The sequence below is a fragment of the Manduca sexta genome, chromosome 25, assembly GCF_014839805.1.
Source record: "Manduca sexta isolate Smith_Timp_Sample1 chromosome 25, JHU_Msex_v1.0, whole genome shotgun sequence".
Classification (NCBI taxonomy): Eukaryota; Metazoa; Arthropoda; class Insecta; order Lepidoptera; family Sphingidae; genus Manduca; species Manduca sexta.
This window is the reverse complement of record NC_051139.1, coordinates 13,511,921-13,538,566: the sequence shown is the minus strand read 5'-3', so window position 1 is coordinate 13,538,566 and position 26,646 is coordinate 13,511,921. Positions and strand designations below refer to the sequence as shown.

The following is a 26,646-nucleotide window of genomic DNA, read 5'->3' as shown; positions in this document are numbered from 1 at the left end:
TTTAAAATTCCCTACGTTTCGAAGAATTTTCAGTCAGTCCGCCCCGTGACCATAAAGGAAATCTAGTCTTATTTCCACGTATTAGTCCTATAAAACACATTTTTCTGAAACATGTTTTTACAAAATAATTAGAATGCTAACAAAACCTAAACAATTAAATACGTTTTTGTCCATTCTGTGAAACGGTCTTATTTCCGAGTGCCGAACGATAATAAAAAATATGATGTAACCTAAAGAATTCGCACTAAGTGAAATACAGTCATATGTGTCGTTAATACAGTCATGTTAAATAAATCGCAACAAGTCATCTATTAGATGTGTGATTCAAGACGAACCCGTGTTACGTGCATGGTGTGAAATGTATTAGTGAAAGTGTGCAAGACAATGTAATCTCATGATCTACACGTGTAGTGACATCGTTCAATATAGTTTGCCTTCAGTCTTTCGAGGTTTTTGGGAAAAGGAGGTATCATTAGTTGTTGTGACTAAAAATTATTGTAAATATGTTTTAAGAGCGACGAATACTTATGGTGGTATAGAAAATTTGCACTAAATGAGGTTATGTAGAAGAGAAAATAAATACGAGACAATGACAGCAAATTTTTTAAAGAAAAATAATTAAATTATTCATAAGATTATTTTTGAGAAAAATTAAAAATAAAATAAATTGAAATTCATCTAACGTCGCTTAATTTACATTAAATTCAAAATTTTGCTATTCAGGATGAAGCTTAGAAAGATATAAAAAAACAAATTCTAGAGCAAACAAAATTCTTGTGTTTACAACTGTGTAAATATTACTGCAAAAACAGTCTCGGGCCGGTGTCAGTGTACATGATTTGCACGCGCGTTGGTGTTTCTTACGTAAGAAGATGTCATCCTTTTGTACGAAATGGGCAGCATTTTTGAATGTTTATGACATGATGCCTATCAGTCCTGCGAAGACTTCTGCTCTCGCGTTACATTCATAACTTAAATTAATGAACGTAAAATGTTTAAGTTTCAAGAGATTTTTCATTAAATACCTTCTTAATTAATGTATGAGTTACAAAATGTTTGTAAATTGCCATTTTTTTAATTTAGGGAATTTTAAGGGAGATCTGTTGTTGTATTTACTGTATTATATAAATATATCTTCCGTCTGAAGTTTAGATTTTAATCACGCAGTTCAAAAATTATTTCGTTATCATACATACGTAGTAATTATGAACAATTAACTATTAACTATTCCATACAATAAAATTTACATATACTATTAATAACAACTTGACACAATGGCAAATCGACGTTGACCTAAATCGATTATGGCAATCAACGAATCGAATTTTCAATACAATCGATACATCTATATCGATTACTGAGCCATATTTCGACCTTGTGCTGTAGAAAGGGTATTGTTTCCAACCGCAATCAATCACAAAGGTCAATATAGATTTTGTATAGCATATTTTGAATTCATCAAATGATATTTCAAGGGCATCTGTGTGGAGGTTTTATGACGGAGTAAAAAATATATAAGTGTAGGTTTGGGTTTAGTTTTGAGGAATCTATGTTTTAGGTTGTCATTTTTGTAATTTTCTAATTTGTCCTAGTTTATAATGTATTCCAGAATATTTAAGAAGTAGGTATATTTTATTATTTCTATGATATCGTACTTTTATAAATTTTACAAGCATGGCTAATTAATGTTTCATATCTATCTATTTGAAATTTATAATAATACAGGAATAAATGTAACATCATATTTCTAAAATATATTATTTTTACTTTGGTTGCTTAAATTATTATAATGTGGATGATGTTTCATTAATTTCATCATGAAAACACTTTTAAAATAATTGTACCGTGCACCTCCTACAGTACACATAATTTTAATCTGCAACCACTATTAGATAGACTATTTAATAAGAAGCATTTAGCATTACAGTAGTTTGAAATTAAAAGAAAAACACAAAAAATATTATTTAAAGTAATAATTCGTAAATCTTCATATTCCCACCCGTCACTCATGCGCCGTAAATATATGGAGTGAATGGTCAAGGCTATTTGCCCAAGGAAGGGCCTTAAGAACACCAACTGTCGTCACCTCGTCGTTTTAGGATGTACCAAACTACCACATTTAGTATGATAATTTTGTACACGAAAAAACACGTATTGTGTGGTGATGAATCATTTTACTTGTCAGATGTTTTTGCAGGATACTCATGCATAAATCACAAAAACCCGAAACGTACAAACATAACTGTTATCTCAACACATAATTCAAAGTTTTAAGTTAACAAAATGCACATTAATTATGAAATTCTTTGCGAGTTTTTATTTTGTTACTCATATATGTACGTATGTATTTTTACATATTGATTTTAATGTTGACCTCTAAATGTACGAAGGTTCGGATGAGTTGACTTTGTATAGATGTACCATGCGCGCATTTGTGTCAATCTCGTTTTGTTGTTATCGTCATATTGAACTACTGAGTGCCACGGTGTCGTTGTTGTATTGTACAGCAGTAGTGAGGTCTCGGGTTCGATCCCCGGGTTGGGCAATTTGATTATGGATTTTTATACTCAGTATCACCCCGGAAACTGAAATTTGTACACAAAAGGGCGATAGACTCGCTCTTTATCACATCATGGAACGGAGTAAACACGATGGAAAGTGAGTGCCCCGTTTGGGCCTTTGCCTACTCCTTCGGGTATAAAAGGGGTGAGTGTGTGTGTGTGTTGGACTAGAAAGTCTGTCCTATATTTTATGCTGCGTTTTACTAGTGTTTTATATCAACCTTTGAAGAAAGTTAAAGAATGTACAGAGAAGGTTCATTAGCTATCTTACTAATCAAAATACGACAAATCTTACTATCACGTGGTTTTGGATATCGCCGCTCCAAGCCATGTTGTATTAAAAACTGCAACAAAAGCCGAGCATTAAAACTTGTACAAGTTGTATGATAATTTAATTACGAAACAAAATTATCAGTAATTAAGTTTCAACACAAATTGCTACTTACGTTCATTGTAGCTAATGTTAGTGTTATTCGAGGTTCTATCAATTATTTTAACAATCTTCCTAAATACAAGGAACAAGTTTTATACAGCCCACAATTTTATCATAACCACCTAATGCTTTTAAGAAAATATAAAATGCTATAATTAGAATATTTAATAAAATGTAGCGTGCATTGTAATTTCGTTTAACCTCAAACGTAATAATGTCACGCTAGATAAGGCCTTAAGCAAGACATTGTGTATGTACTCTTTTATACGAAAGGCTTCAAACCATCACGCAATATTTTTTTATTTGTTTGGGTTTAGACACTTGGATCCAATGTTGGTCTAGTAATATTTGATTCACCCAAAAAGTTGAAAATTTCATGTCCCCTAGAAAAAGACCTTAGCGTATGTTTTTACAGCATAAAAGTACTATTATGTTAAGAGTTTGTATTTGTAACAGAACTATTTCAAGGCAACTTATCAACAGAGTTTGCGATATCACTTTTGCTACAACGTACCTACTGCCAGCAGTGTTCAAGTACTCATTCCTCGAACATTTCACAATCTTCACTAAGTATGATGAACACTACTAAATCTAATAAACAAGCAACTATATTTACCTTAATCGATGCCGAAAACATATCCAACGCTAATTGCCTGTTTCTTAACCGACGCATCGTGTTCATAAGACGCAGCGTTCTGTTGTAATTTGGTCTCTTGAAATTGGTCAGGTGACCTTTTGCTTTGCAGGTTTTGGTTCATTGACTCTAATTTGATAATTACAGGATGTAAAGTTAATATGCGAAGCCTTAACGTCAAACAAGATATCCTTGTAAGTGACAAGTCTTATGGAATTTGGTTTAAAAAATAGGTTAGGTACTTCCTGGGTTTAAATGAATAAAATTGTAGTCTCGTGTATGATATTAAAGGAGAAACATATTAGAATACAATTAACAAGTATAAATCGTGATATCTTAGCTGACTTAGACGGTGACAATGACCAAGGAAATAGACACCTCTAAAAAACATCTGATTGTTGATTCAACTTATCGAATTTAAATGTTTATAATACGAAACGTACTGACTCCTGTAATTATCGAATAAAAAGCTAATATCGCGATGGCTCAATCATCGACTCACAAAAAACGTATTAGATTACAATGAATGGTTCGCAGAGATTTCATCATGATAAGTCTGAAGTTAAGATCCCTACAAAAAGGTCAGTAATAATGTATCGAACGATCAATATGCTTAAGAAGCATCCAATCATAAAATTCGTAGAAAACTTAACGGATTAGATTTAAACAAGTGATGTGATTTGAGCAGTAGAAGAACCATCCAAAGAGATTGAAACGTCGATGGGTATGCATATTCACAATTAAAGTAATTAGTGTCAATATAAAAAATAATGAGTATTTAACTTCATCTTTCGGAACCCAGGCAGGTATGCATTATAGATATAGATAGTATATATAGTACTCTACACACTTAGTAAGTAGGTGCCTACTCTAATGCCAAAGAAATAAATTATAGTGATCTCGTAATATGATCTGATATAAGGAATATTTTAGTTCAAATCCCTTCCTTCAATGAAAAGATTTTCTAAGTAAATGAAAGATTTATATAAATACTATTATCTAGGAAAAACAAATCAATGGACCATAAAAAAGAGTAGAAATGAATTAAAAATAAATATGTACACAAACAAAACATTAAGCCCTAAAAACCAGACACAATAGAGTAACATAAACTTACTTTTGACGTATTAAAATGCAAATGCAAGTCAAAAATGTCGTGACGCCAACATCCTGTTCGGTGCCAATGGTTTGGTGGGTGTGACGAAGGCCGCCGACTACGGCCGCATGCTTCGAGTCTAAATCACTGACACTATTGTTATTGCAATGAAATTGTTCGAGCTATTCGTGTCAAAGGTCCGCCATTTAATCGGTTAATTTTGTTGCAAATTTTGAGGTTATGAATGATTATAATATTTTATAATTTTTGTTAATAATTCCAAAATTTTGATTTTGTTTCCCATACACGGATAGGCAGTTAAAAAGTTGTTTGCATTGCTAAAATATCAACGTAACTTATTAAATATTAAGGCTTGATATCGCGATAACCTCCCTTTCATATGATGGCAAGATAAAAATACACTCAATTATCAGTAGATATATTAATTACATCCCTAACCAATACTTAATTAACATCAACTTCTGTAATTTTTGCTCGAACTTAAATCAATCTCGCGTTTAGCTTATTCTATTAATTAATTTTTTTTTTTTAATTATTCAAACCCCTGTTAATCAAATAGAATATTTACCTTTAACGTTGATTCATCTTTCATCCCTTCAAAATCGGAATCTAGAGTTGCTAAACAAATCTCAAGCAATACCTATAATTTATGCTTGTCCTGAACTTTAGTACCAACTTCAGTCAAAATGCTAGATCGATGGCTATTGGCAATACAATGAGTTATTGTAACATTATTCATTGTACATTCCGAGTTAATGCCAATCGAAACTATTTATAAACAACAATACAGCTATATTTATGTTTTGATTTGACGCTCTATTTAACTTCTATATATAGTATTACTAATCTGGTTCGCCTCATTGATCTAATGGTATAGCTTTGGCTTTAGCTGAGAAAATTGATAAATTCTAGATTCAGTTTTAGATGAAACTCAATTAATTTGTTATTTTCTCCCGTGTTGGTCGTCAAAGTTACAATATCTACCTACATTTTACAATCATACAAAATTTTAAATTGTTTTAGCTATTGACGAGCCAATCTACGCAGAATGAGCTCATAGTGTCTTGACGTCTGGCAGCCAATCTTTTGGGTTCCATTTAATTAAATGTAGAACAGAATCCCAGGATTTGCAGTCTTCCGACCACCAAAATAGTTTTAATGCAATATCTAACATTCTCGTAAATATAAGAAATCAATTAAATAAATGTCAATGGCCGATTCAATTGTAAATGAAAGACGTTTCCACAATTTGAAGATGTCTCAAAATCTCCTCTATGAATTAGTGTTTAATCTTTGTAAATAGAGTTAATTTTGGAAATATCGTCATTCTTCTTCCTTTCTTCTTGAAACGGGTTTCCATTACGCCCTTCAAGTTATGACTGCGGTGCATGAGAAATAAATATTTTATAATGAATTAATTTAATGTTTCAAGCACCCATTGTTCCATTAAAGTGATAGATGTATTCCGACATTATACGTGTTTTGACTTGATCGTCGTGAATGAAACAGGAAATTACCCAACATGTCCTGTTCAAATTCCGACGCAGGGTTATTAGAAAACACCTCCAATTGTTCCACGGGACCCTATCATTACGATACTTTCTCTATCAATTTTTATATTTCCTGCACTATAATTTCTTATGTATCATTACAAATGCGTTGTTTAATTCTAACAACATAATTATGTTTAATTTCTAATCGATTATGAGTAAGTAGGGCGAGTATTTCGACACTGCAGGAACTGTTATTGGGCTTAGGTGTAGCAACGTAACCTATAGTCATGTTGTTATCGCTTTGAGCACTAGATCAATAACATTCGATTTCAAAAGCATGCCGAGAGTCGAGTTACGGTAACATCGAATAGTTACGTGATCAGCCAATATTTATATAAACATTTTGCGAGTTACATATAAATGAATATTTATAGGTATTTATTATTTCAGATATGCCATTGAACAGACAACCTTAGATATAACGTATATTTAAGAAAAAATTAAGCAACTAACATGTTCAAGGAAAATATTTAGCATTCTATCAAGTGCTATCGTTAATGTCCATTACAAAAAAAGCGCAAAATTCCTTTAAAGCGATGCTATACTCAATGTCAACATATTAAAATTCGATATGGATGAATAAAATACCAATATAATTATTAAGTATAAGTTTATTTCGTGGCCTTATGACATCTTTAAATACCAACAAGGTACATAAGTGTCAAATTATTTAAATACCGTTACATTTTTATTTTACCGTTATATTTTTTTTAATCGAGGTTTTAGCCGCGATATGAGCATAGCAATCATGTTTGTCCGTTTTCTATATTAATATAATTCCGTGCCATTTTGAATGGTAATTATTTATGACAACTTATCTTCAGAATATTGTAATTTACATCCAGGTCTAAATATAAATATCAATTCTAGACCTTTGGCATGTCCTTTTTTTAATCCGCGGTTTTTTTCGGTTGAGTGGCAAGTCCTTGGTCATAGCATAATTTTTAAAAAAACAATTTGGTAAAAAAGTAAAGACATTAATACAAATAGGTATCTTCAATACCCAATGGGCCATTGTAAAAATCATTATGGAGTAATGTAAAAAGAAAGTTAAGAATTGGTGCAATCAATTGATTTCACGGATGGAGTAACCGATTGTCGACACAACGCGGAAAGCAACTGCACCACGGAAACGTTCATTAATAAATTTACTTTGATAGATTATGGTTGCAATGAAAATACAACTTTAACTACTAAAACATAGATAACAATATCAACCGACGCGAATAATTCAATCCGTTTCCCTGAGGTGTTCGAAATCTATAAGTAACCATTTTCTTCATGGAACACTTCATTCGATAGTTTATTGATTTAATTTTTCTCACTTTCTTTACCTTGACTTAGTTATGATGCTTCATTTCTTTTACCAAGTAACAGTAACAATGTCAACTGAATCTAACCCTTATTTTTATATATATATTTAACCTATATTTCTCAAGCCAATTTCGAAGGTAGTATCAAAATATCTAAACACATACCAAAGAACATCTAGATTAATATTTCCATATCTGAATAGAAATCATATCTTGGTATGCAAAAATTACTGGCTGGCCTACAAACAGTCGTAAATACTAAAGTTCATTAGCATGCAAACATTTCGCAACATCTTTGATATTCTGTTCATCTTTGAATCGATCCGGATCGTGTAGAAGGTGACAGACTCGTGTATCCGATCACCGCAGTCCTTGGCACCAAACATCTACTTAGCCGGTTTCATGGATCAAATCACATACCTATTGTTTAACTTCCATTTTGACCTACAGTCGAACATCTTATTATCCGAGGGCACGAACTCATTGTCCTAAATTGGCATTAGGGTCATATAATAAGCTCATTTTTATGCTTTGTTGATTGCTATTTGTGATATCGTATTGCATACTTGAAGTCTGATTTATTATTTGAATTATTATTATTTGTTATCAAGCAGTTTGTTTAAATTCTTGCAATTCTCGATACGGGTGTCAACTTCTAAGCAAAATATTTCTTATCAAAATTGCTTGCGTAAATGTCCTAAAACTGTTGTTTCATCCATTCTGTTAATATGATAATTTTATTATGATTCATAATAACAGAGTTTAGTCATATAATCGTCTCTGCTTAGCGCTTACAAAATCCTCCGAGTCTATCATTTCAATATTAATCTTAACAATTAACTCTTCAACCACGTTCCCTTTCTATTCACCAGGCTTAGTAATTATACGTGGGGCGTAACAATCTGTTTGTTTTGTAAATACCAAACCTGTAAGTCATTACGGCGCACCTGCTTTCGTTAAATTAATAATTAATTTGAGAAGCCTTGTACTTTCACCGTCAATATCAGTTAATTGTCTGATAAGAGTTTTATCATGATTGAAGGATAGCTTTTGAATATGGCAGAGTAATTCAATGATGGACTACGAGATGATGATCCGATGAACAAATAATTTTACTGTATTTATATTTAGTGCTGAGGTGATGAGTACCACTTTAGCACCTACTGAGGTTTCGGGTTTGATTCCCGGGTCGAGCAGTGACATTGGGTTTTTCTACATGCCTGCCCAGAGTCTAGAATATAGAAGAATATAGACGATGCGCTCGTCTTCTATCACGTCAAAATACATACGGCGGAAAAAGGGTGCGCCAGTTGCGCCTCTGCCTACTCCTTCGAGGATAAGAGGCTTGTGTATGCGTATTTTATATCAAAATTACGATAGAAGTTAGACGCCCTTTTATAAATTTCATTATTATTATTTGTTTAAGGACAGACAGTAGTAATTATATTATATTAATAAAACCTTTCAAATAACTAACAACATTTTAAATGAAATGAAAATGCATTGAAATGTTGGAAATAATACTACCGTACTTCGATTGTCGCAATCATAGATCAATACTAAGTTACATCGTTTCTACGGAACGGGAAATCATAAGGATTATTTTTTAAATCAACTAAATCATGTTATAAATCACTTAGTTGATGTTACATAGGTACACATCCAAATTACAAAATATTTCCGCAAATAAATAACAAGGGAATTAAAGAGAAGGACAGAATTGAGGATGAACAATCTTGAAGGCAATCATCGATCAATCATATAGCATTGGTCTGTTAAATGATTATGTAAAATTAGACGTGGGTTGGCGATGTGACCTGACCTTTATAAACTACGTTGTTAACAACCAAGTCAACGATTTTGTATTGTTCTTTTTGTAAACAATAATTGTGTGTGTTTAACATTTCAATGTGTCATATGAGTGTCAAACCTTATTCTCTACGACAGTGTAAACTCGTAACGCAGTGTTTTCTTGTCAATTTCGTTTGTCTTAAACGTGCTTGTTACGCAATGTCACAATAGCTTGTGGCCTGATAATAAGGCCCTTTTATAAACATAAATAAGGACACTTACCTTAATTATACACTTTATAGAGAACCTATAGTGTTACTATATATCAAGCGCCACTTTGATTATAATATACTACGCGTATCTAGCTTCGTTCTCATGTCTTCATTCTGTTAATTTAAAATATCAGAAGTGTTAGTAGTTACTAAAAAAACATTATGCCAAATTTCAAATAATCATATTTTACCAAACAAGATTAGAAAGTAAAATCGAAAATATTTAAAAATTTAACATTCCAACTAACTTTTATCGCGACCGAGATCTTTTAAAAGTTTGACGAGTATATTATATTGTAAGCATTTGAATTTTTCCCATAATAAATAAATTAACAAAAAAAAACTTAATACTTCACACATAGTTCCGTCTTATATCCATCCCATGGTTGTCTGTAAGAGATTGCCTTGTGCAATAACAAACATTTGTACTATTTTCTCTTTTGTTGTATTATAATTTTTGTCTCTGTTGTACAATAAAGTAAAAATAATAAATAATTTGGCTCAAACGCAACTCAAGGCAATCGATCTTCATGTATTCGATAAGATATTATATATCCCGTTAACATAATGGTTAAAGGTAAACTACGAGTGTAAATCCGGTACAGACGGCTTTTACTTTCAACGGTGCCCTCGCCTTCCGCAAACGAAAGTATATTTTACTGATTTTTCATTAGCTCCCATGGTTTGCACTTTCTCAGTAATACTTTCTTTTTTTATGAAAACTTGAATTTTGATTTTATTCGTATGATACAAATTGGGTATCGTATCTGGTTATTAAATTGTGGTATTGCATTGTTAATAATAATAAAAAAGTGTTTGTATCGGGAACCATATACTCATTTTGTCATTCAATTAGTTGCCTATACAAAAAAACGATTAATTCCAATTATTTATATTTAAATTCTCAAGTCTGTATTAAAAAATATATAGGCTCAGCTTACAATATTAACCCATATCAAAGGTCCTTTAGACACATCTTGAAAGGTAAATTGATTTCTGTCGCCATTTTAAGTTCTATAAATAAGTTAATTACATTAATTGTCGTCGCTTGAGTTCCGCATAGTACCCGCTACACACTATGATCGAATTGACGAATGGACATGATTCCATTAATTCATACACGTAGGCTGTTTTTATGTCGCTTGGAATGTTGTTTTAATATTTATTTAAAAACTAGTGGGCCCGGTAGACGTTGTTCTGCCGCAGACCTCATTTTATGTCAACTACCTTTATCTTTTAGGTCTTGACAACAGCGCCACCTATCTGGTCCAAAATGATGTTATGATTCAAACTAGAATTAACGAAACTCTCACAAAATCCATTGAAATCGATTAAGTAATCATAAAAATATCACCCAATTTCCAACGCTTTCAAACTTTTCTTTATGTTCTTAATTTTTTTTTTGTACAAACCTTGTCCTGATAACTATGAACAAAACAAAAAGGAATCAGTCAACCTAGTCGAGTCGTTCTTGAGTGATACATGTGGTAACTATGATTTTATTTATAACAGGTATATAGATAATGTTTGATATTATCAATTTTTGTTTTTCTGGGATACTAGTGTATGAAAAATATTATATTTTCGCCTTATAATCGTGGAACGAGAAATTGCGGTATCAATTCTCGTACTGAAGCACATGTTGTTCACAAATATTCCTTTTAGGTCTGGGTATCCAAAATTTTAAAGTAAATCATAGTACTTCCCTTTGATCAGAGATCTGGTACTACTAGAAAATAACTTGAATCTCAGAATCTAGACAGAACAGATCCATAATCTCACATTAAATAACATTCAATTGAGGTTGCAATGGGTTCCCTCGCACATTGGCTTATCAGGGAACGAGGTGGTTGACAGTTTGGCACAAAGATCTATCATAGAAGGCCTTACAATAAATATCACACCTAGTCATTTCGAAATGTTGAGAAAATTCAAAATCAAATGTTACAACGATTGGAAAGAATATTTTGACGTTAAATCACTAGAAAAAGGAATTTGGTTTCAAACTATACAAAATGAACCTCCACACATTCCTTGGTTTGCCAATTCTAAATTAAGTAGGAAGCGAATTATTGTTGGTAATAGACTTCGTTCTGGCCATATCCCATTAAACAAATTTAGATACCTCATGGGAAAAAGTGCTACTCCTAACTGCTCAGAGTGCGGTATTATGGACGATGTCCAACACTTATTAGCAGAGTGTGTCAGGACGAAGCCTATGAGAGAGGCTTTGAATAATGTTTTTAATATCAATTTGTTAGACGTCGAGGCCTACCGGGGTATTTTGTCGGAACCCCTATTTGAAGCCGCTATACTTATTTATAATTTTATTAGTAATTTAGAATAGAAAGATAATGTTTAGGGTATGACGGGGCTGGCATGGCGGAAATGTCACTAAAAGACTCTAAAATAAAAAAGAATAAAAAAAAAAAAAAAGAATCTAGACAAATTCATTGTTGTTAATCATAAATTTCTTTAAAGAAAAATTAATCATGTAAAAGTTCGAATAGTTTGTTTTAATGGACCGAATATCCGCCCTGTTTACCTTGATTCGTGAACTTGTTTGAAACAATTATTTCGTCAGGTTCTAGTTACCTGCCGGCATTTTAAAGTAATTTCTCCGACGAAGCGTGTAATGTCTAATCTTTCTATTTTTCGTAATATTCATTGGTATAACTTATTTATTTGTTTTGATAAACATAATATTTACCAAAATATATACAATATTACATATGCATGCCGAACAATTTGATTAAAAAAAAAATTCAATCAACGATCTCAATCGCTTTTTCGATCCGTCGCGAAAAGCGACCAATCAGAACGAAAGATTTTTGACATACTGACAATGACGTACTTTAATTGGTTTATTTGAAGATAAAGATTTGGATCGTTTATTGAAAGTAACACGTTTCTCGTTTAATAGTTGATTCTGCTAGTAAACTTTATTGTAAAGTAGATTTCCATAAAAAATATTTACGTTTGCCAAATACACAAAAATATTCATAACTTATAAACTTTAATTTGCCTTATGATAATCAGATTCATTGACGCATTTATTTAATGAACGTTATATTATCGCCATTACTACTAAACAGTAATAAGGAAGTATCTAGCACATAATATACAAAATTAATGTTGAATCAATACTCGGTATTCATGATCGTGTTTCAATTTATGATAATATTTAAATCTTACTCTTACTAATATTATAAAAAGCAAGTTTGTGTGAAAGTGTTTGAATGTTTGTTAGAAGTAATCGCCGAAACAGCTGAACAGATTTGGATGAAATTGGGCACATGGGTAGAACATACCTTGGATTAACACATAGGCTAATTTTTATCCCGAAAATTTGCTCCTGTGGAAAGTCACGTATTTTTTTAATCTGACTCCTTAATAGATGGCGCTAGCGTCGTCGACAGTGCTATGAATCGAGCGAGCAACACCTAGTGAATGGATCTACTTTTCATGCATAAATTCCACAACTTGAATACAAAAATGGCTAATTGATCGCAAATAAAATTTTCAATATTTTCTAAAGAAACCAACTTCAGTTGCAACCATCAGTGATAATGAACATAGAAGAGAAAATACATTTTCTACGCTAACTTCCTCGATTTCACTCCAACCGTATTTATGCGGTTAACAACCACTTAGTTTTCTAATTGTTATTTACTTCACATAAATATGGAAATACCGAGTAGGAAGGACTGGTTTTTTAAAACAAACACACGGTAAAGAATGCTTGCAATTAGACTAAAATATTTATGTGGCATAATTGTATTAAATATGGGACACCACTTTGAGGTCCCGCGATCAACTCCCAGGTCGGGTAAAGTGATATTGGGATCTTCTGCTCAGTATCAGCCCGGAGTTAGGGATTTGTCCAGGATAGAATCGAGCAGAGTTACTATCAGGGCACCCACTTTTCGCCTATGTGCCCCGTCCCATGATGTGACGTCATGAGCGAGCTTATTGTCATATCCGACACAAATTTCAGTATCCGGGCTGATACTGAATATTGGAATCGTACTGGGAACTCAGTAGGTACTACATTCATACCATAATATCACTACGCCAGCATTTTTCCATCTTTACCGAATCTACTTATACTTTTAAATTACTTTGACCTACGTGGAAACAAGATGTTAGGAAAATGATGATCGGATAAATCTTTATTGACTCGATCAGCCTCAAGGATGCTCAGACTCGTATTAGTAATCTGTATCCAAGAGCTGTGGCGACCTTAACCAGGGTATCTTGGCCCTTATCCAAATCTATACCTTGCCAATTATATACAACATGTACAACTAATGTAGTAAAGAATGTTTGTTTGTGTTAACCTATTTTTTGAATATTTGGGATATAAACAAATTATCATATGTAAATAACGAGGGAATGTGTTACCAAATTACCAGAGAAGCTTCCACTAATAAATAACATAGGTATGAAAAGAGTAAACATTATTCAAAATAGAATGAAATAAAGGTAACAAAGATAAAATAAAATGAAATGCAATATTAAATGTATAAATGCAGTCTGCTTCCAAAAGGTAAGTTTGGAAATCTTTTGGATTCCCTAAATTGTACATTGAGCGTGAATGTTTCGTTTCAATTAATATATTATTCTGACTAGTTCAATATGAGGTCTTGTGTTCGAATCCTAGAGCCGGCCAAGTGTCATTGGATTTTCTGCTCAGTGTCAGTCCGGAGTTAGGAATTTGTGCTGGATATGGCGATAGGCTCGTCCCCTATCACATCATGGGACGAAAAACACAGGCGAAATTGCATTGGTTGCACCTGCTTACCCCTTCGGAGATAAAAGCGTGACCATGTGTGATACTAAAATATTATATCTCAGCATCGATTGACTTTGAAATTTAAAATTTTGGTGTTATTACTACAGTGTATATACGATCATATCACTTACCATTAGGCGAACGGTATGCTCTCCTCGTATTCCATAAAAACAGTGAAAATGGGCGGAAACTGGCAGTACTAACCAGAGCCATAACCTTTATGACTGTTCCCATAATGACACATTGATTGAGATCAACAACCTGCTCACGGTTTAATCCCAAGACACAAAAAACGTATTATGCACCACTGATTTAACAATTTAGTCACAGTCTTTGTCGATGTATTCCGATTTTATGTTTCGTTATAAAAAATATTCTCGTATGATGTGGTGATCGTAAAGGCATTCAATTCGAAGAGCAGTCTTAAATATTTTAAATAACTTGATATGGAGAATGAGTAAGACATATAAGAAAGCGTATTGGTTGGTAATGTAGAGTCGTAAGATGTGTTATCCATATCACTAAAATTACTCTCCGGTTTGACCAAGGACATAAAAGTCCGACTATGTGAATTATTTTGCTCTTTAAATTCACGGAAGGGTTTTAAAAAGATAAATTATTATTTGTAAACAATAGTAGGGCAGCTGACGATGAACTCCTATGGAAAATAAGCTGAAATGCATTGGATTGAGAAACGAAATTTTGTGACCTGGATCTTGATTTTGTAGAAAGCAGTCTCCAATAACTCCTAATAATAATAATATCTGGCCTGTATTATATACTGTCCCACTACTGGGTACGGGTCTCCTTTTACTACTGTGAGGAATAAGGCTTAGTCCATAACACTGGTCTAGTATTTGGCAGACTTCACAAACCCCTTACAATTCTTATAAAAAACTTCTCAGGTATGCACGTTTCCACACGATGTTTTCCTTCATCGTTAAAGCAAGCGATAATTCACAGAGAAGGCACGCATTACTTTAAGTCAAAGGTGCGTGTCCTTGAGTTTTGAACTTGCGGACATTAGAGTCGGTAGTCCGTTCCACTTCTATCGCTGCTCATAATTCTTTAATATAGATAAATAGCATTATATCTCAATAGGATGCCAAGACTGTGAGACCATAGAATGTAATATTTATTTTAGCAACAATTCTTTGGTTATCCACAACACCGATTGATATTAAATCAGCTGGCCACATTGTTTTATCAGTAACACGATCAAAGCCTACAATTTGCCTGCTCGATGCAAGCCACAATTTGATAAAACAGGTCATGATTGCATTTAATGACCAAATAACACGTAATTGAATTAGATAAAGGAACCGTATCGTACGGCGATGTTGTGCGTATTTCATTAAAGCAATTGACATATCCTTGGACGCAGTCACGAGTGTTGGGTGAAAACTATAAACGTAAAATGGAATTAGCAATATAGTGGCTATACAACATTGACAAGTCTAAAGAAAGCAACGATAAAAGTATATCTCCAATGCTTCTTTTCTATTAGTGCCAATTCGAAGTGCGCCTACTGACCGCACATTCGCTATGTCTCTTACATTTCCATACACATAAACGAAATCCCCTGACGTCTGTGTACAAACGCGATAAATTTAAAAACTACCAGACGGAGTTCGATGAAATTTGGTATGGAGATAGTTTAAGATAGTGGAAAGGACATAAGATACTTTTTATACGGGAAAATAGAACTAATATCCCGTAAAACCCTATCACGTGGTGGAAGTCGCGAGCAAAAACTAGTTCTTGATAATATTATTCACTTGATACATAGGAGGGCTCAGTCAGTGCTCTGGCGTCCATTTTCTATGTCTGTATTATGTAACGCGAACTCCTTAATAAATAATATTATCTAACGTACGATGATTTTAATTCCAGTAGTAGTAATAATCTTGAGTTTTTACCCAATCTTTGAACAACGTGAAATATATTTTTAACATAAACATAATTATAAAATACATTACGATGAAATCGGTTTCTTGGTTCTACATTTTGTGCATATAACACGAATTTTCCTCGTTTAATTACCAATTACAATGCAAAAGTCATTAGGTCAGCCAACCAATAGCTTCTTAAATGTGTCTTAATTAAAAAATGCCATCATTGTTCCACATTAGCTTGAAATACCTATGCCATGCAAATTTATGCAGGTGTACACAGCGTGTGGCAGTAGCATGAAAGGAATACGGTAGCTGCTGACAGGCGTGCGCCAAAACAGGATTCCGCGCGTTTTTTTACCTTAATGCCCTATTAGGCAAGAGCCACTCAATTCATACAGCCACATTAGTAGAACTGTTTTATTACTAGGTTTGACATTTCTTTGACCTCAATATTCAAACAAAAAAAAAAGTTTGAAAAAGAAAACACGATACAAAATTTGATTTTAGAACTCGTGTAAGTTTTTAATTTAACACCCATGGTATTATAATTCTCACATTTTATATGCCAGTACGTATTTAACGTAGGTATTTAAATCTACGCATTTAATTTTTTTCTACACTAAGCCAAGGACACTACGGTACAGCCATGGTTTTAATTTCTCATATTTCTCTAGTATGCCAGTATTAACGTAGTGTATTTTATTAATATCTGTGCAGCGAGGGTGTCGCATGCACAGTGGTCGGTGACGGGCGCGCCGCCAAGGCCGACAGCCCGCTCACTCGCGTTCGCCTACAATCTCATTTATACTTAACTAATTGATTGAAAGTTTGAAAATCGTTTGACAATACTTAAATTCGATTCAATTTATGTTCACAATCATTTTAATTTCGGCATAAGCTATACATTTGTACATAATTGGGTACTCCGCATTTACTTCGATTAAAACACAAAATCTTTAAAAAAATAACCTAATGAAAAAACTACAGGTCCTTCAACATAAACACTATGATACATACAAAAAAACAGCATGATACCGAATGGAATGAAATCGCGTCAAATAAAACATTTTCTCATGAATATCTCTAACAATGGCACTTGACCTAAATTCGGTTTCTCTCCATACAAAAAGGTCATACAGCTTTATCGGTAAATAATAGTTACGCACGTACCATGAGGTTGGTTATTAGATAAATTAACGCCTTTGTCAACATAATACTTAAAATGACAATAGAGTTAGATTTTGAAGGACTGAGGTTGTTCAGTTGGTAAGACTAAGACTCATTATTTGCTTGTACTTTATGGAGATGACGGTTAATCGAATCTATTGGTACCCAAAATATCAGCGCCTGCGTCCCTTAAGCTTATTCGAAATGTTCGTAGTTATATATAAGTGTTCTAAAAAGTTGTTTAGCAATACTTATTATTCTTATAAATTGTTTTGCCGTATCATAAGTGCAACTTTGTTCACCTACGTGATAAATAAAGTATTTTATTTATTTGAACACTATACAAGATAAGACAGACCGTTCAGCGTTTTAAGGCGTTTACATCGGAAAACACTGCATCCTATCACTGTTACAAGTAGCAGTAACAGTATTTTCCTAAAAACCTTAAATAACACGATAATTTATTAGTTATGAATTTAAAAAAATCACCTGATGTTTGCGAAATGGCAGATGCGTTGATATGTGAGAAGATTTATGACTAAAATTTTGCATAAGTGACACTATACCACTCATTCACGATTATTTATATAACCGACAATAATATAAAAACCCAAAAAATATATTATAAGTATCAGTTGAACGAAAAATGACCATTACGTAACGAACATTCCTCGGCAAAATTCACTTTCGTCAAATTCAAATTCCGAATGCGGAATAGCCACTTTCATACGCATAGCTCATCAGTGGAACATAAATTTTCACCTTTGAATAGAAAACTTTGTACATTAAACGGTACACACGATATAGAATAGAAAATTCAATCGGTATACACAACCTGAAGTTTGTACTTCAAATGAATATAAATGAGGCGCCAGTGTGGATTCTCAGGGCAATGCCAAGGAACGGTTTTGAGAAAACGATATTCCGATAGAATACGTGGACGAAATACTAATGTCCTACAAATTCCTATGTTGTCATTATTCAATTTGTCACATGAGAATCGAATGTATGGAGCAGTGTTATTAAGTTAATGGGCGTCTGAGCACGTCCTTACTGCATCAGTTTTTATGTACGTCTCGTACTGGACGCAAGATCTTCAATTGAATTGTAGTTTCTTCATAGATAATTATTATTATAATATTCTATTTATATTATTATTGCAGTTTTATTAATTATACCCGAATTATTTTTTATTAAAAGATATCATCAAAGCAGACATCCAATAGCTAAAATTTACCATCGAACAACAAATCAACAAAATCATTTCTGCCTATTCGGACTCAGAAGAAACTAGAAGCTAAGACATCTCTATTTAATAAAGAACATAATACCTAGAATAACAATCGGTAAAACCGATGATAGTATGAATGATCATGACAACATGCAAATCCTCTTCACAAATGCTTATAAACAATACCATGTTATTTATGGTGAAGGCTTTTTTCAAGTTTTAAAGTAATTCCTTAGCTTGGCTCCGTTCCAAGCTATGCAAACATGATCGCATCAAAAAATATTGTTCGCTTGCGCAGAATTACAATCATGTTATACGTTTCTAACGATGTTTTTTTTATCTTTGCAGAATTGGACTATGCGGGTTTGACAATCCACACAGAGACCAGAAGACAGACGAATTAAAAAGACACATAGGACAGGTAATAAAATTTATATTAAATTCAACTTTAATTACTGATAAAGGCAAGAATCGAACTGATTGATAGTGAAATAGCTCCCTCAAGACGTGCCATTCGATCATACAGTTAAATTATTAATGTAAAAATATATTCGATATATCGACAGTCTCAAAAAAAATTACAGAACTCACGGGAGAAAAAGCAATTTTATCGATAAGTCAATTAACAAAATATGTATACTACTGGCATTGTATAGTCGAAATATATTTAACGCCACTCCATCATTCTCACGTCAGTTAAGTATGACGCATCGGCTTTATACTGACAACAAATACAAAAAATGATGATGAGTTCACAACAAAGATCGAGTCCAATCAAATCTCCATAGAAATATTTAATTGACTTGACCGATTTTTTCTAATTGTTAGACATTATGAACATAATATATAAAATCTATGTAATTTAGTTCGATGGTATTGGAAACTTTATTGCTTTATGATGCTGGAGATAAAATTGCTATTGTAGGCGAAAAAATAGTGACGTATAACTTATATTCTAAGTTTTTCACTGACAGAAAGATTTATGATGCTCACTGATAAATTATACCAGGTCTAACTAGAAGCACCTTCTAAAATGCACCTTTTTATCTAAGTTTCATCACCATTTAAATAACTTAAGGTTTTATAACGATAATAATAAAAGGTATAAAAGTAAAATACTAAATCAATATCGATACAAATTGTATAATTTTGAAAATATGTACGACGAAGACATTCTAGGAGACAAAACAGCTAATTGAATTTAATAAGATGTAGAAGATAATGAAACGTAAACAAGAGACAATGATATAGATCACAACATAAAGGCGGAAATTTTGATGTTCGACATAACAGTGCAGCGTTGATTAATTGCTCCCCACGGTAAACAATACTCTTATAGGAAATATGCAATAAAACACATGAGATCACTAAATTGAAACAATAAGAATTATTGTCCATGTGAGAAATACGCTAACGATGAAGTAAAAAAATTGGGAGTAAAAAATATGACGGGCCATCAACGAAATTTTAAATACAATAGTTGTTCTCGAGGCAATTATACTAGGAAGCGATGAGGCATAACATTTGGTAGATCTTGTTTAAAACCAACACACAACAATAATAGAGGCAGGCTAACAAGGTCCCGACAATAGCATGGAAATTTTGATATTCAAATGAGATGCGTCGACTTGCTGTCTAAACCGAGGTCAAAGCGTACATTGCGATTTTAATATGTTTTTATCAATATAATAAGGTACAGACAAGCTTATGGAAACTGTACATGTGTAGCAATGAAAGTGGTAATAAATGTTATTGTTAGCAATGAAGGAACAACATTATCCTTTCTTTGGAATATGTCGTCGACGGTATAAAGTTCGATGTAACAAAGAAACTAAGACAAATCGTTCAATTTCAAAACGTAATCACAGACATGTCTATTGCAATGTACACATATTTAGCTAAATATTAAATCTCATAAACCAATATTTTTACCAAAATAATATGTTATTTATATTCCACAAGATTTATTACAATTAATCTATAGTTTTGACTCAACATAATCGATTAATGCAACAAAAAACACCATATCGATTCCACCAACGCAATAATGACACACCCACAAACGTATTAACGTGAAAAAATCAATATGTAGTCTTAATGCCCGTATCCAATATAATCGAGGTCACTACATAATCTTCAATCTTATTCCATTTTTAAATTACATTTAAGGAGAAGCGTCGATTGGTCACACTGTTTCTTGTTTCATTACAAAATATGGGACCATGTACATCACTGGACATTATCTACGGGCTACTAAGCTGAAGGTATTCGATATTGGCGTGCGACAATTAAAAACATGTTTCGTTAAAGTGCACATGTACATTGTTGCTAAACTTCCCGCTACCGGCTTTGGTAATGTGGTTGTATAATTGTGCGAAAGTGGAGCCGATGGAGCTGTTGGGTGTGAAATAGAAACTGAAGATAGCAAAAACATGTAAATTAAGAAATTATCATATGAGGCAATAGTTTTACTAACAGCCCTCACATCTATAAACATTAACTTTTATTTGATGATCAAAACACTATTGATGATACAGAATATAAAACAGCACCACAGATCCGAAAAAATCCTAAAGTATATGAATTCGAAATCTTGTGTAATGTTTCCAAACAAAGACGCGAATAAATGCACGTCAAAGCAGACGAGGAAGCGTCAAGCCGGTAAAAAATGCAAGATTTTATCAGTTCTTAGGGTACGTTCATTCGTGTGTTATTTTGCTTTCAGTTTTCTAAATGACAAGGTCATTGCGAACTGGCTAAGGTCATTATTTTTGTCGTTGTGTTTCCTATACAACTTATTTAAATAAAAACATATTAAGTCCTTCTGTTCTATGAAAAAGTAATGGATAGGTTAAGCGTAATAAATTATCATTTTGGGTTTATTTACTTGGCTTCGAAAGATACGTGATACAGTAAAGCAAATTGAGATCAAAATAAAAATATTTTTTTTAAATTTTGTACTTTATCCACATATATAATATACTACAATTAATTACTTATCACGCGAATAAATTTCCCGTAAAAAATCTAATTACATTACAATCTGTTTCTAAGATATACATCTAGGCCAAATGGAAAGTGATCATTGTGTTCTAAACACAACTCACCTAATAATTTAACATTACCATAATATTCTAATGCACCCACAAATCAATTAACTTTTTAAAGCAATCAGGATATATTTTAAAGCAATGAATGATGCAGGGGTTTTCATTTATATTCCTTATAGATTGTTCCGCGAAATTTTTAAATATCCATATCAAAAGGCTTTATTTAAACATGCTCTAACTAACGAATTAAGATCGCTGATGTCATAGGTCGCACGATTATTGGTACTATTATATCTTTGCAGTGTAATAAATCATAATGATCAATTTAAAATAAAAAAAACATTAACCTTGTGATGCCAGAAAAGGACATCATGTGATGTCATAGTACTAACGGTCCCAAAGACAATGGCTTTTGTGCTAAAGGTGATTGTCCGTAAAGTTTACTGTCACAGAATCCGAAATAAGAAAGCGAATTGGAGCTTTGAACGGATTTGCGTGAACTAGATTGCATTACCTAATGCGTAGCAGGACATTTAACAGAACAAAGGTTTACGGCATGAATTCGTTTGTGCGCGGCTGTTAAGTCATCTGGGTAAATATTATCGCCGGTAAAATTTTCAGTTTTAAATTAAAATGGACCTTGTAAGTGTAAAAATTCTCAATAGGTTCCTTCGACACCTCGATAAAGATGAGGTCACTTACAATTCATTTACAACTTTCCAAATTTTCAATACAAACTCAAAACTTCTTCATACTCCTTTATTAAGAACAAACAAAAAACAAAGACCAATCATAGGCTGAGATACAACCAGGGCACCCACTTTTCGCCAACTACGTTTCATCCCATAATTTATTAAGGAGCGCGTATTTTGCTACATGCAGCGGAAAAAACCTAATATCAGTTTGCCCAACCTGGGATTCGAATGCGGAACCTCAGAGGCGTGATATACAGTGCACGCAATATAACTACGACTACTACTACCATAAAAATATATTAAAAACAAAGAGATTAAAGTTGATATTTATTTGCAGGTGTCAAAATAAAAATGGATGATGCCGGTAACATACTCATCAGACGCTACTCCAAGAGTAGCGTGTTCGTGAAGAGTACCGCGGCCACCAGCAACGAAGAAACGGCCATCGGGCAGGACATACTCAAACTACCCGGCTACTCGCTGGAGCAGGAGAAAATATTCAAGGTAATTTTAACTTTATTGTTTAGCGTAATTGGTAGACATTTTAAAGAAACCTTAGATGAGAATTTCGAAGGTATATGAAATCTTTTAAATTCTAGGCCACCACTCGTGGGCCTAAAGCCTAAATAATGATTTAGGGCTGCTATAATCATATTCTTGTTAGACGAGAAAAAAAAATACAGTAATATTTGCACTTTTCGGCAACCACATACATTGACAAACAAATTGTATCCTGCCTGGCGTAGGTAAATAAAAAGTCAAATCTAAAACCTAACTATAGTGCTTACTATTTAGATAGGTTTATAGATCTCATGTATTTGAAATAATACAAACTTTCTGTTTCGTTTCAAATCTACTGTGTCGACTACTCAAACCGTCCTTACACGTGGAGGTGAATCCGTCATGTTTGTGATTTGCGAACATTCTACAACAAGCACATCAATAAACTTGTTTTTGCTAAAATTAATGCCCGACATTTAATTGCTGTTTTCATTAAAGTAGGTCAAGCTATTTTTATAAATTACTTGAATAATTTATTCCCAAGAGACTCATCTACTTAATTATATGTTCATCCTTCCTCTTGAATTAATGTTTTAAAACTGTATCAAACTTGTTCACATTACGTTAAAATATTTAGGCAATATTGAAGGTGAACCCGTTTGCTTCGTGCATACCGAATTACTCACGTTAATAATTTCCGTCAAGATGGGCGCACGTGAAATGAGATGTTGTAACATTTGTCTATTAATTTCATGGTTGGCCATAATGACCTAACTTGCTATGGTGTGCAATTAACCAACCTTATTCGGTATACCAATCTACAGTAATCTTACTAAATCGTTTATTTTGATATTTTCGTGTTGCTGTAATATTATAACTGTTTTATCTTACTTCATTTTAGTTTTGTTTGGCTTTAACTTTAGGAAATAAATTTCCATTGAATCATTAGCAGTGAATTAGTTACCACACCAGTTCAACTAAAAATCCATTTTTAGTTTCTCGAGTCATTGCATCATGTACTTTTACAATTTTCTCATGTTCATGATTGTTAAAGACAATAATCATTGTAAAGACATTAAGTTAGTCCATCGCGTTGGTCATTTGGAGTGCATCACGACTGCACGGTTTGTGTTTGGGCACGATTCATATTGACCGTGACATTGCTGCGTAATTCCTCATGACGAAACTCGAATCTCGTATAGTAGCGACAGTCGACATTAGATTCACATGCTGTCATCTTTATTTGATTTGTTGCACTTTTTTTGTCAGGATTTTTATAAAATTGGTATATATTTAAGTTTGAAATGTATGATTTAATGTTTAGTATACCATATTAATTGGTAGGTTCACCTATTTTAGTTTACAAATAGTTTCTAATTTTTTTAAACAAAGTTATTTCCTGCCTTTCAAAACCATACTTCTGGAAACTTTTACCAGAAGATTGCACTCCAGAATTACTTAGTTATGGGAAACTTCAGCTTTCGTCAATTAATCATTCAGGAGTTGCAGCAACATCAAGCGAACTAATTCTATAAGCACCCTAACAAACAATAGACGCTATTCACTTCCTAGTGAATGAACTGAAGATTCATTAATTCATACACCATTACCGGCTATGTTTTACGTAAGTTTCAAACAATGCGAAAAGATAGCGCCATTGAACGGCGAGAGAATGGTCATTGCCTCACTTGTTTGTTTCGAGGGATTTAGTTTCTTTGGAGTAATGAAAGTAAAGCAGAAAGTGAAAAGTCATTGTTCGTCAGTTCCTGCCTGTTACAGGATTTATTTACCAAGGCTGATAACGCATATCCGTTCCGCATAATCCGTGTTAATCGCAATACCATTTTCCTCATTTTATTCTCAATATGTGACGGAGGCATCGCTGCAGCGAATACAAATTGCATATTAATAAGAGAACAATCATTATTGCCCATGGATTTTTCCTTTGTTAGATATTTAAAAGTTGTGTAAGTCTTGATTAGTTCAACAGTTTCTTCACACGGAGCAATAGTTTCAGTCAATTAGTTCACCGAGTCCTTAATTAACATTGTAATTTATAAAACTCGATTGGATCCAATTATGAGTTTATGAAACCGAAATTGCGCCGCGCTGCACAATAATCTCATGACAGCGCAGCCAAGTTTTCATATAAATAGGATTTTCTCTGAACAATACCGTCTAATGTCGAAACGGCATGATCTCTGAGATTTTTTCTGCGCGATTCGTCTCCGTTCCCACAACAGATTCCCTTGTGACCAAAATATAAAACAATGCTGTCGCTTCAACAGCAATTTTCGAATCTTCATTTGAAGTATTTAATGACTTTACGGCATAAAAGGAAACCGCTGAAATACCTTTTTGTTTGTACTAATTGTATGAATCATTAGAGTAATTTATATCATTTGTTCAGGTGTAGCTTTAGTTCATTTTTAAATTATCTTAACATTTGTATATATTTTTGAGAACGCGCATTAATGGAAATATAGTGTAAGTAATATTTAAGGTATAGGCCCTTAAGTGTAAGAAATGTCATGTGCGTCGATTGAATGGCAGATCCCTATTCAGAGAGGGCCTTAGGGGCGAACCGGGCCACATCCCGGGGCCTTGCCCTTACAGGGTCTTCGCGCGGTAGCTCGGAGGACCCTTTTTACGATCTTACCGACGAAATTGTTAAAACCAAAAACCTTTTTTTGCTCCATCCGGAGCCTTGCGTTTTTTTTTACTTTCATCTAGGGCCTTGCGTCTGTTAAGGCCGCCACTGCCCATAGACAAAGCGGGATACATAAATATTTGCCAAGCCATAAACTATAATACGAATTTATGTCGTATTAAACCAAACAGAAGTTGCCCATCATACACAACATTAAACAGCTTGACCCGTGCCTCATGTCGTAATCTGACAATGAAGCAACATTCCTATAATAATTAAAATACTCCGCTTCTGTTGATTTCAATCACTGCTATTTTGATTAAGATATTTTCATGACATTGATACGGATTGCTACAATGAGTTTGCAACATCTTACCACTGTAGACTAAGTGGCATCGATCAAAACTGCACTTCTTAGATAAGCGGTACAAACAAACGAGTCACATGTCCAGAGCCAGTGATTTCAGAATAGGTCAGCCAGCGGCTGTTGATAACATCTCCTGTCCATTGTGGCCGCGCAGTTGGACATCTTGATGGGAGCAGCGATGTCTGGAAAGTGCATCGCTTGTGCAACAACTTCATAAGACTCATTCGATTTCATCGGAACTGACTGGACAGTTTTAGTTTTGTTTGTAGGGTTCCTTGTGTGTTTTGTTGATATTTATCGTGGTAAAGATTATCATTCATTACACTACGCAATTATTACAACACTTCTCTGATATGCTTATATACAGTTACTATAATTGATAGGTATAAATCCTTTAACTAATATTAATATTATTAATGACAAAAGCAAAATTAACTAAAACTACGATCACATTGTTTTATCAACAAAAAAGTATCCCAAAACTGCTTTCTTTTGATAAATACAAAATGAAATCAGTGTAGATAATGCTTGATTATTGGTTCCCGAAGCGGCGTGCGTGTGCGCCTATCACGAAGTCGCGTTCCGTGCCCAAAGTCTGTTTAATCGCATAATTCTCTCTCC

General features: G+C 33.3%; 1 protein-coding gene across 1 annotated transcript in view; it reads left to right on the top strand.

Moving 5' to 3' along the window:
* LOC115441452 overlaps window positions 1-26,646 on the top strand; it is a 192,241-nt gene that overhangs the window by 152,761 nt on the left and 12,834 nt on the right. The window contains 2 exon segments of the mRNA XM_037442834.1: window positions 19,111-19,183; window positions 22,844-23,011. Of these exon segments, the coding sequence (XP_037298731.1) occupies window positions 19,111-19,183; window positions 22,844-23,011 (241 nt within the window).